Here is a 12,388-nt window from a genome sequence, read left to right as displayed (position 1 = left end):
AAAAAAAAAAAAAGAGACAAATGAATTAGATATGCTTCATGAGGCCCTGGGCTCAAAATTAGTATAAGTTAAATACAACTCACAGGGCAGTTAATGTGTTAAAGATCCTGATAGTTAAAAGATTCTGAGTTTTCCTTGGTGCCCAGGTTTCACAGCCGTAGAAAGCACGTTAATGAAGATACAGAAAGCCGGTCCTGGAAGTGTGAAGGTCGGAAGCCCTCTTTTGGATACTGAGTACCCTGCGGGCACTCAGCTCCTGGGCAGTGACACATGGCTGTGATGCTCCTGAGTGAGGGCCCACGTCCTGCCCACACTTGGAATAGTGCTGAGACTAGGGTGGACATCAGAGTAAATGAGGACATGTCACATGGGCTCAAGTGAATGCCAGGAAAAATTTGGCAGGTCATTTTCATTGTATCAAGTCCACCATTCACAGAGGCAAAGCCTGCCAGAGAGGGTCAGTCTCCTGACTGTCTCGGTTGTTCCTGGGGCATCATCATTATTATTTTAAAGAATGTAAATGAAGAAACACTAAGAGTCTTCAAAGAAAAGCAGAGGAATGGATAGTTGCTTTTATAAAGTTGCTGTGCTCTCATTGCCAAACCCAACTTAGCTTTCCATTTGTTTATTTATTTTTTGGAGACAGAGTCTCACTATGTCACCCTTGGTAGAGTGCTGTGGCATCACAGCTCACAGCAACCTCAAACTCTTGGACTTAAGTGATTCTCTTGCCTCAGCCTCCCAAGTAGCTGGGATTACAGGTGCCCACCACAACTCCCGGCTATTTTTTTAGTTTTAGTTGTCATTGCTGTTTGGCAGGCCCAGGCTGGATTCAAACCCACCAGCTCTGGTGTATGTGGCTGGTGCCCTAGCTACTGAGCTATAGGCGCCAAGCCTTACCCTTCCCTTTAAAGGAGTCCCTACGACTGTGCTCCCAGGCTGCGGTTTTAGAACTGGATGCAGACTATGAGGAACAAGATTCTCACTAACTCTGCAGAGGCTGGTGAGTGGGGACTGTGGGTGCTGATGTCTCAGTGGCCCTCCCTGGTACTGGCTTTCTATGTTTCCTGCACTTCCACTTCCAGTGTTTGTTAAAGTCACTGACACCGAAATGCTTAAGCAGCTTTAGCCACTACTCTATGATGACTGTGTCAGCTGAGCGAGCTCCAGCCAGTTGAGACGGCTCCTTGTGGATTGCTAAGTCACCTATAGAGGTGGAGGTCATCTAAAGACCCGGGTTGGGGGTATTTGGTTCCCAGAGTCTATGCTCCTGGGCAGCCACACACCCAGTCTACAGATAAGGAGACCAGGCAGGCTTGAGAAGAATCCCCTCATTTCTCTTCTAAGCCATGGGGCTGACTCTTGGCCAGGCCAGCTCTTTGGCCTCCTGGCACAGCCAGTGGGAAGCTGCTACCAACTATCCTGGGAGCTGTGCAGAGCCCTGGGGAAAGGCAGGTCCCACAGCACGTAGTTTGACTATACTTTGTTTCCTACCTGCCAAGGGCCCCCTACCAGCATGTAGAGCCTCCCCTAAAGTGCCCTGGTGCTCATCAGCCTTGTCTTCTATCCTCATCCTAAACAAGACTTCCTGGCTTAGGGAGCCCTCTCAGTGCCAGGAAGGAGAGGGCAGGACTTGGCTGCTCACCTGGGGCCCAGGTCACATCTCTGCAGACTCCGCCCCCTCCTCAGACTATTTGCTCATGAATCCAAATTCAGCAGGGAGAAACTTTAACCATGAGAAAATGTTTCCTGAGGGAGTTCTGGCATTTAGAACTGTGCAGAGCCAAGGACTCACAGCATCTTGCCACGCACAGCAGCCTCTCCTGGATGAAGGGAGCCGGTAGCACCCAGATGCACACTGGCTCCACTGGGCAGCTCTGGAAGAGAGGAGGGCTTTATGGCTCCAGTCCTTTCCTCAGCAGGACTGAGAAAGGGAAGGGCTGGACAGGATTGCTCCCCTGCAAGGGCCCAGGCTCCCTAGTCCGACCAACTCTCTTCCTCATAGGCCTGTATGAGTTATTCTCAATTGTACAAACCCATAATAGGATCCCACCCTAGATCCCAAGCCCTAGGTCTCCCCTATACCACAGATAGCCAGTGGTCCTGGAATTCCCAGGCCACAGGACACCTTGCCTGGAGAAGCAGCTGGTCTTGGGGCCATAGACTCCTAGGGCAGACCATTATGGATGGGATGGTGCAGCACTCAGCAGGGGTTTAAACTCTGTTGCAGGATTTGATTAAAACACTAAATTCTGTTTAAATGTTTAATTGAACAAATATTTATTAAGCACCTACTTCATGCCAGGCACTGTGCCAGGCACCCTCACCGAGTGCTACTCCCACAGCACAATCATTTGCTCAGAAATTAAAACCAAGAAAGGAACAATGTCGCAACCGTACAAACTGGGGAGTACAGTGATGCCGGTGGCCACCATGCCAGAAAACATGCCCACCAAAAGCTTGTTTGCTTTCTCTGGATAAGTCTCTACTAAAGGGTTGCTTTAACGTATCTCAGAGTTTACTGAAAGGGAAGCTGTTCTCTCTGTGCCCCCAGGGACTGGTCTTGGTGGATGTCCAGAGTATGCTGGTCAATAAAAGGAGCCAAATGTCCTGGTGTAAAGGATATTGGTATTTGGATTAGAAAATACATGTACTTTTTTTAGTTCATATGGTTGCAACAGCCCTTAAGAAAGATATAAACATCCCTGCCCTGACTGTGTAAATGTTTAAGGTAGACCTAGTTCTGGATTCCTGAGTCAGAATCTTCCAGTTGTCCACACCCTCACAAGGCTGGAGAAATGAAAGGAGATTTCTGTTCTGGAGAGGAGTAAGTGGACGGCACAACTGGTTTGGAAACACAGCAGACTGCACCTGCATTTACAGAAGCGACAGGAGAATGTCCTGGTCCAAGCTCGTCTCACACACACACTCGGGACTCACGAGCACCCCACGTGGCCCAGCGCTAGTTGTCAGTGCCCAGCTTGGAAAGGCCTCGGCGGAAGTCGTGGAGGTCGTCGATCTTGCCGTCCAGCACCTCCAGGAAGCTCCGCAGCTCCGCCTTGAGGTGGCGCTGCCGGTATTTACTCTCCTCGATGTCTGTTTTGAGAGAGCGGACTTTGTCTTCTAGGTTTTGGTTGTCTCTCTCAGCTGCCTGAGGAGATAGAAGGTACAGGGTTTGGAGCACAAGGTGGGAGCCATCCATGTCTGTCAGACCTGCGGGCTGGGGCCTCGGCTCAACCCGTGAGCTGGTGAAACTCAGAGGCCTGAATCCCGAGGCCAAAACAGAGTGGAGAATGCAGTGCCCGTAAGGGGGCGGGGGGCCTAGAGGAGTCTGTGTCACAGGCCACCTCTCTGCTGCACTTTGCAAACACCTGGTGAGTCTGGCGGGGTAGGATTGGGAGAAGTGGCGGGGGCAGCGGGGTGGGGGGGAGGGTGCCATCTAGTCTGCAAGTGCAGCCAGCTTTTGACAGAGGGAAAATGGCCCTTCTTTACAGTGTGGCCACCTTCTCCTAGGTGTGGAAGTGAGAGGGAGCCAGGAATTGAGTGATAGGACAATTGCCTTCTTGTCTGAGCGGGGACCGGCATGCCCCTCCCCTGCTCACCTCTAACTTCTCAGAAACATATTCACACTCTGACATGAGCTGAGGTATGATTTCACTTTGTTTTCGGAGATCTTTCAACTCCTACAGGACAGAAATTTGAGAAAGAACATGATAGCAAGTCAGATAAGATGTATTCTTGAAAATATCACCAGGTGTGGTGGCTCACGCCTATAATCCCAGCACTCTGAGAGGCCAAGGCAGGTGGATTGCTTGAGCTCAAGAGTTCGAGACCAGCCTGAGCAAGAGCAAGACCCTGTCTCTACTAAAAATAGAAAAACTGAGGCAACAGGATCACTTGAGCCCAAGAAGGGGAGGTTGCTGTGAGCTATACATCACGGCACTCTACCCAAGACTCTTGTCTCAAAATAAAAAGAAAAAAAGAAAGAAAATATCAACCGGGGCATGAGCAACGGGTATAAGCAGCTTTCAGAACCTGTCCTGTTCCCACAAATAATGGTGGTGACAAAGCTAACACTTAAACATCACATGCTTTACCACATGAAGTCCGCACACCACCACAAAAAGGCAGATGTCCTTTTTTTTTTTTTTTTGAGATGGAGCCTCAAGCTATCCCCCTGGGTAGAGTGCCATGGCTTCACTGCTCACAGCAACCTCCAACTCCTGGGCTCAAGTGAGTCTCCTGCCTCAGCCTCCCAAGTAGCTGGGACCACAGGCACCCGCCACAACGCCCAGCTATTTTTTGGTTGCAGCTGTCATTGTTGTTTGGCGGGCCCGGGCTGGATTCGAACCAGCTGGCCACCTTAGGTGTATGTGGCTGGCGCCTTAGCCGCCTGAGCCACAGGCACCGAGCCAAGGCAGATGTCCTTACACGCGTGACTCCTGCTTTGTAGATGGGGAAACTGAGGCCTCGAGTGGTTCGGGGACCTGCCCATCTCTAGCATGTGTGGCCTGAACTGCTCTGCCCCACAGTAAGCAGATGCCTGGTGGCAGGCTCTAGCTGCATTCATCTGACAGTGGAACTTAATTTTGACACGTTATTTATAAAATGTGCCACTCCTCCTGGGCCAAGTGACAGACTGGATGTGCATAGCAGGGAAGCTTCAGGGGACGGTGAGGCCTCTCCCCCTGAGTGTGTGCACTCTGGTGTGGCTCCTGGCAGCCTCTGTGCTAGCACTGAGGTGGTGGCCAGTGTTAGTCATGTGCCCCATGCCACCAGCTGTGTCCCTGGGTAGGGATCCCCTCCCAGGGCCTGGAGGATGCCAGGGCCCCACTCAGAGCACCAGTACTCACCGTCTCCTTGTCTCGAAGCTCTGCCTCCAGATCCTCGATGCGCCTCTTCAGCTGAGTGTTCTTCTCCTTCTCTTTGCTGATCTCACTGCACTGCTCTTCCAGCTTGTCGATCTTTAGCAAAGGCCACATATTAAAGCAGTGGTGTTACTTTACTTCCGTCATTAGACAAGGGGTGGACACAGCTATGTGTCTGTAATCTTTTAAAACAGGCCAAACGCAATCAACGTATACATTTCCCTTTGTGGTTATGAACAGACCCCTACAGCTCCTCCCCGGGGCTGTGCCCTCCCTTGCAGGGATGCCCCCAGCACTGGCAGTCAGATAAATGGCGAAACCTGGTCTCAGGCTGCTCTGGGCTCCTGGTTTTCTCTCATGGCCCCAGGAGTAATTTTAGGTTTGCTTTATGAATCTGTCACAGGCAAGGGGCAGATGGCCCCTGAACTGAACTGCACTTTCCCAGCATGACTTTTGTATCATTTTAATCATGTCCTCAATTATTCTGTTTCATCTTAAGGGTTTAAGCCAGCAAGAAAGAGAACTGAGCTACCCTGTGGGACATGACTGCCAAAGGGAAGCGATGGCATTTCCTACACTGTAAATCAAGGTGACCCTCCCTCCTGGTGCACAGAGGGGCTTGGCCTGTGGCCTCCTTGAGGATGAATGCCGAGTCCGTACCCTCAGAAGGGCTCCCCATGTGGAGTAAGAGTGCCTAGGCCTGACACCCTGACATTGCCACCTATGCTGAGCACTTCCTGGGGCCACAATGTACAGTGGACCCCGCACGTAACCATAAGCAGACTGCAGGGACGGACCCCTCCCACCAGGCGGCAACAGCTCTCAGTATGAAGGGCACTGGGTGGATACCATCAGGACACTTCTTAGACGTGGCTGGTGCCAACCCTCGAGGCTGAAACCCCTGGCATCACTGCTCCTGGAGATCCACCAACTGCCACCTCCAGCCCTGGATGTGAGGCTCCACCAGGGAAGTCAATGCTGCTCATGGGAGCAAGTTCCCTATGGTGGTTCTCCTCCCTCCCCATTCTGCCTGTGGTCCCTATCTCCAGCCCACAGCGAGGAGCTGAGCTCTCTGTCTGAAGAATGAGAAAGAGGATGACCAACCCTTCTGCAACCACCCTGGGGCCCACCGTGCTGCCCGGCAGGCAGGTCTGCCAGGACTGGAACGGGGATGTGCACAGTTAGCCAGTGGCCTGGTGCCCTGCTGAATCTTCCCACATGGAATGTGGACGTGACATGAGGCAGTTTTGTGTGCCACCTGCACTGCATCTTGGGGCACTGTGCAGGTATAAATGGGGCTGAGGGAAGGTGAACACCGTTCTGAATGGCACGTGTCCCCTGAAACCCTCCCTGAGGCACAGAGTCCAAAGCCCCATGTACTCACAGCTGGGGCTTAACCACCCTTGACATGTGGTTAGCACACAAGCCCCAAACCTTGGGGCAGAGGGAGGAGGTGGAGTCTCCAGTCACCCCTAAACCACCTATCAATCCAGCAGAACCACAGAGAGTGTGAGTGACTAATTACAGGAAAGGGTCAGAGGGCAGTGGGCAACCCACCCAGGTCACCCACCTGTCCTCTCTAGTGCCGTGTTCCTTTTCTCACTTCTAAATTCACACATTGAGAAATGATGAACAGAATAGAAGCAAATGCTCCCCATCATTTCCTAAACCTGGCTTCTCGCTTATTCTCTGGACCCCTTTGGTGTAGTGAAGGTCACTAACCCTCTGAACACCAAGGGAGGCCACCCACAGTGAGGGGCCGGCCCATGACTAGCATCAGAGGGCACTCTGAGAGGGACAAGGCTGACATCTCCTTAGCAATATCAATTGTAACACTTGGTTTGGTGAAGGTAATATTAACATATCATTTACATAGTTACCGTCCTGCTAAAAAGGAAGGAGAAGGAGGGGCATTCCCTCAGCAGAAGCAGCAAGACGTCCCCTGGCCCTGGGGATGAGGACAAAGAGACAGAGGACCGTGGTGGCCCCATGTCCTGCTGCCCATGCCAGCCAGCGGGGAGCCCCTCCTGTGGCCCACCCTGAGGCCCCCACTGAGGCCACCCCCCGACCCCTCCACCCCCGTGGCCCACCTTGCTGCGGAGCCGGTCGTTCTCATCACGGCAGATGGAGAACTGCCTCTTCCACTGCTCCACGCTGGCCGCTGACTCCTGCAGCGCCGTGGTCAGCCGGGCATTGCTCTCCCGCAGGGTCTGCAGCTCAATCTCCCACTTTTTCACGTTCGCGGCGCTGTGGGGAAAGACAAGCAGTGAGGATGCGGTGGGTGCTGTCCACCCTGCTGTGCCTCTACCCACTTGGCCAAGGGGGGACTCTGCCATTCTTCAGCCCCATGGGTTGGCTCGTGGGCCTGGCTGCACGGATGAAGTGCCAAGAAGGATGAGCCCCTGTGGTGCAAAGACATCACCTTGCTGGCTATCTAATTAAAGAGTCACCTTAGAGGAGAGCAGAGTTGTTACAGAATGCAGAGACAGAGCTAAGAATGAAGGCTGCAGAATGTGGCAGAGACCCCCATCCCCAAATCCCTGCTGACCTGCTGCCAAGGAGCCCGGTTATGCCGGCTCCTTCTCAGGAACAGGTCCTGAGTTGATGGGACAGGCCAGGGGTCCCCTTAAGAATCTCCCAAAGGTCGGCTCAGCGCCTGTGGCTCAAGTGGCTAAGGCGCCGGCCACATACACCTAAGGTGGTGGGTTTGAATCCAGCCCAGGCCGCCAAACAATGACGGCTGCAACCAAAAAATAGCCGAGCGTTGCGGTGGGCGCCTGTGGTCCCAGCTACTTGGGAGGCTGAGGCAGGAGAATCGCTTGAGCCCAGGAGTTGGAGGTTGCTGTGAGCTGAGATGCTACCCAGGGGGACAGCTTGAGGCTCCTGCCTCAAAAAAAAAAAAAAAAGAATCTCCCAAAGGTCTTGGATACCTCCAGGACCCAGGACAAGAAACACAGACCCCAGGTGTTTATAGCCCCACTATAACCTGTGCCTCCCCACCAGCGTTAAAGGAATCCAGATTTGAGAGCCCAGGGCTTGAGCACAGAGGGGACAGCAAGAGGAATTCACACCCTGTGGGCTGAACAGGGGTTCTAAACTTGGGGTGTGGGAGGAGCACTGGCCCCACTTCCCCTCAGGGTGTGAGGAGACCAGCAATCTGAGAGACATAGGCCATGGTCATCACAAAGGCCTCACTTGGGTTTTTATCTTCTATGTCAGCGGTTCTCAACCTGTGGGTCACAACCCACAGGAACTGTATTAAAGGGTCACGGCATTAGGAAGGTTGAGAACCATTGTTCTATATGCTCGGTGAGGAAGAAGTTTAAAAAATAGGAGTCAGGCTTGCCTTAGTCACTGCTCCCTTTCAATCCCCCCTTTAATTCCTTAATTGGAGCCCACATATCTGAAGCCTAACAGGACCTGAAGTGACAGGACAGAGCCTTACCCAGCAAACCCACCAGGAGGTTTGTGCTGCAGAGGAGAGTCCTCTTTCTAAAGGCTTTTACATTTTTATAAGTAAACTGTGTGTGAACAGTCTGGAATCTTTTATCCATTGGTTTAAGGACCTAAGAGTACAACTGGAAAATGCTCGGTTTCAGTTGTAATTACTCTTGACTGAAAAAATAGTAAAATTTATAACCTGGTGGTTTTTAGAGTTGATGACAGAGAATTTAAGCTAATTTAGGGAAACAGATTCATGCCCATTCCTGTAACTCAATGTTCATTCAACTCAAGATTTGAAAACATTTATTTTTAGGGGTGAAATATTTTCATCCAGGCAGCCCACTGCAACTTCAACAACTAAAAATAGCTCTCACAATTGCCTGATGAGTAAGAAAAGAGACTGGTCTCAGCTGTGTCCTTTGAAGTACTTGAAAAAGACCCACAGCCTAGGCAGGGGGGCAATATAAGGGTCCTGTGCTGGATCACAGGAATTAAGCTCCTCCTGCTGGCTGGGCCGGCTGAGCAGAAGGTTGGTGTCCAGCCCCCGGAGGCCCTGCCTGTGCAATGTGCCTGGTCGCCTCGGGTTCCTAAAGAGACTGCAACCACAAGCCATGAGTGGATGGCAGGCAGTGCAAGGGGACAAAAGGAATCCCCAGCCATGTGACCTTGGGCAAGAAGTCACTTTATCACCTGGAAATCAGTTTACAGAACTGTTAGAAATAAAAGTTTGTTACTTAACTGCCCAGTTCATGTGTATTTTGTTATAGCAACCTGAGCAAAGCTTCCAAGATGACACAGTTCTTAAATGGGTAGCTTGAGGACGGCAGCTTCTTGGTTTAGGGGAGACTGAGGAAAGCAGGCAGAACCCCTGGCCAGGTGAGCAGGAAGCCCCAAGGGCACCCAAGAGCCCACTCTTCAGGAAATGAACCACATTCTCTAGATACTATCTGGTACAGCCATTAAAAATTAAAATCTTACAGATATCATTATAGAGATTGTGTTAAATTTATAGATCAATTTAGGGGAAACTGATACTTCTAGGGCTTTTTAACCACTTCTCAATAGAATATATACATTATTTATTATTCTTTTTTACAAGACAGAGTCTTATTCTGTTACTCAGGCTAGAGTGCAGTGGTGTGATTATAGCTCACTATAACCTCGAACTCCTGAGCTCAAGAGATACTCCTGGCCTGCCTCAGCCTCCTGAATAGTTGGAACTACAGGTGTGCACCACCACATCTGGCTGATTTTATTTTTCTATTTTCTTGTAGACATGGGGTCTTGCTGCATTGTCCAACCTGGTCCTGAGCTCCTGGCATCAAGCACTTCTCCCATCTTGGTCTCCCAAAGTTCTGGGATTACAGGTGTGAACCACCATGCCCAGCCAAAAGAACTTTATCTTACTATTTGCTAAATGATTTATGATCCTCAAAATCATTTTAAAGTTTGCTTCATACAGATCTTGTACATTTCTTTTAACTTTACCCCTATGTTATTTTATGGTTCTAGTTCATATTCTAAAAGAAATATCTTCTTCAAATACATGTTCTATATGTATTTCTCTTACGCTGACCCTCTCTCCACACTTGTGCTCATGTTGTCACATACTCTTGCATTAACACACTCGAACACGTGAACTGTTACTGATGTGGTCACCCAGACAGAAATGCCATGACACCAGCTGGTCTTCCTTTCACCGGAAGAGAAGACTGGGCACTCTGAGTAGGGTTAGGTCTTTTCTTCCAATTTCCTGAAACCCTGCCCAACAGGAAAGGCTTCCAGGGACGTGCTTGGCTTAAAGAAACAGGGTCTGGGTATTAAACAGCCCTCACCTCTGTGTCAATGCAATCTTCAACTTGTCATTCTCGGACTTGAGGTGTGTGTCAGCTGGACTTGCGTGAGAGGCCTTTTCATCATCTGTCCCATTGACACTGGATGCCTGAGGAGAAGACGGGGTTTCACATGCATGTTCTGGACCCAGCAATCCCTCCGCACACATTACTGCTCATCCTTACACCGCAGCGCGTGGGGCGTCAGAAGAAACTGCATGCTCATGAGTGCAGGTGAACGTGCTCACTCAGCCAGAGCACAGTGAAGACGGACACGTGGAAACATCTAACAAAGACCACCAAGACCACCAGACCACCCGGACACCACACGGAGTCCACAGAGTCTGTGCACTCTACTGTCCAGCCACTGTTCAAACTTTGCACATAGATAGACCTACCAAGTTTGGACACCTGGTCTGTCCATAGGACAGAAGTCACGGGAAGGAAGGATTGTCATAAACAACAAGGAATGAGAAACAGTGAATTAGGATGGAGAAAAAGCACATATTAGAAGTTGAGACAACAGACATCTGAGGGCTATGGAGAGTTAGATCAACACAGGCGTTAAAAAAACAAGAACCTGATTTGGATGTTTGCCAGCTCCCGTACTACTTAGCATTGTCATGAATATTCTGTAATAAATCACACCACAGGAAGGTGAAATCTCATCTAGTGCTTGACAAGATCTTATTTAGCCTCCAATAAGCCTAACGGCAAGGGAAGAAACTAGAAGGGAAGAGAATGATGTATAAGTCTGACTAACTTTAGATTTCAGCATTGCAAAACAAAAATGCCATAAACAACATTAAAATGCAAACAAAAATTTGGGGGAAAATATATGCAGTACATGTGAAAACAAAATGTCAATACCTTTCCTACATTGAAAAACGATTAGAGTCCTCATCCGTTTGAGCTACACACTGAATATTTATGGAGGAAATGATAAAATATTTAGGATTTGCTTTAAATCAAATAGGGGAGGGGAAAGGGGCGCACAGATGGCACAACTGTTCATAAATTCCTAGTTGCTAAAGCTCACCTGGGGTTCATGGAGGTTCACTGCACAGTCTGCCTCGCTCCGTATATGTTCAAAATTGTGTTAAAAAATAAAGCTCTTGGAAATCAATACAAAAAAGATGAACACTTTAACTTAAAAAAAAAAAGAAGAAAGCCTAGGCAATTGATGTGTACAAAAGAAGAAAAGCATATAGTCAATAAACACAAAAAAAGTACTCTCACTTAAAGAAATACAAAGTGAAAAAAGCCAATAATATACATTTTTCATCTGTCAAATCAAGAAAGCTTTGCTGCTGAGGGTGTGGGAGGAAAAAGCCTTACTCACTGCTGGTGGGAATTAGAATTGTGCCTTTCTGTGGGCTGAGTTTGTAGTATGCATCAAAAGCTTCAAAACGTCCATACCTTTAACTCTGTACTTCCGTTTCAGGAATTTATCCTACAAATACCATCATATACACAGACGTGTACAGGAAGACTCATCACAGCACTATTCATACTAACAAACAATTAGAAACCCGGTGTTCCAAATCATAGGAGGCTTCTGGGCTAAGTGTAGATACAAACAAACATGGTAATTCCACTTACACATTAAAATGGTTTTGAAAATGAATGATTGTGATATAAAGTTTTAAAAAGGATAAAACAGATAGTACAAAAATATACTAGAAAACTATATTATAATAGAAAGCTAGACACCAAAATACTAACAAAATACTGTTGAGTGATGATAGCATTATTTTTATTTCTTTCTTTATAGCATTGTATATATGTGTGTGTGTGTATATATATATATATATATATATTTATTATTATTTTTTTTTTTGGAGACAGAGCCTCACTATGTCACCCTTGGTAGAGTGCTATAGCATCACAGCTCACAGCAACTTCAGACTCTTGGGCTTAAGCGATTCTCTTGCCTCAACCTCCCAAGTAGCTGGGAGTACAGGTGCCCACCACAATGCCTGGCTATTTTTTTGCTGAGGTTATCATCATTGTTGTTCAGCTGGTCCGGGCCAGGTTTGAACCTGGCTGGCGCCATAACACTGGTCTACGGGGGACGAGGCAGCATTGTACATTTTTATTTCTACAATAAACATGTTTTGGTTTTATAGTCACAAAATTCCCACATTAATTTTTTTTTTTTTTTTGAGACAGAGCCTCAAGCTGTCCCCCTGGGTAGAGTGCGTGGCATCACAGCTCACAGCAACCTCCAACTCCTGGGCTCAA

General features: G+C 48.8%; 1 protein-coding gene across 1 annotated transcript in view; it reads right to left on the bottom strand.

The window, feature by feature from the left end:
- Positions 1 to 2,263: 2,263 nt before the first annotated feature.
- Positions 2,264 to 12,388, bottom strand: part of HOMER2 (homer scaffolding protein 2) — a 95,341-nt gene continuing 85,216 nt past the window's right edge. Inside the window, exons 5-9 of the mRNA XM_023510152.1 lie at positions 10,148 to 10,254; positions 6,959 to 7,115; positions 4,854 to 4,964; positions 3,603 to 3,683; positions 2,264 to 3,151 (exon numbers count right to left, since the gene is read on the bottom strand). Coding sequence (XP_023365920.1) covers positions 2,963 to 3,151; positions 3,603 to 3,683; positions 4,854 to 4,964; positions 6,959 to 7,115; positions 10,148 to 10,254 — 645 coding nt within the window. The 3' untranslated portion in view covers positions 2,264 to 2,962. The remainder of the gene's footprint in view (positions 3,152 to 3,602; positions 3,684 to 4,853; positions 4,965 to 6,958; positions 7,116 to 10,147; positions 10,255 to 12,388) is intronic.

The sequence above is a fragment of the Otolemur garnettii genome, unplaced genomic scaffold (genome assembly GCF_000181295.1).
Source record: "Otolemur garnettii isolate 467f Iridium unplaced genomic scaffold, OtoGar3 scaffold00011, whole genome shotgun sequence".
Taxonomy (NCBI): Eukaryota; Metazoa; Chordata; class Mammalia; order Primates; family Galagidae; genus Otolemur; species Otolemur garnettii.
Note: the sequence above shows the minus strand (reverse complement) of the source record. Positions and strands in the feature narration are given on the sequence as shown.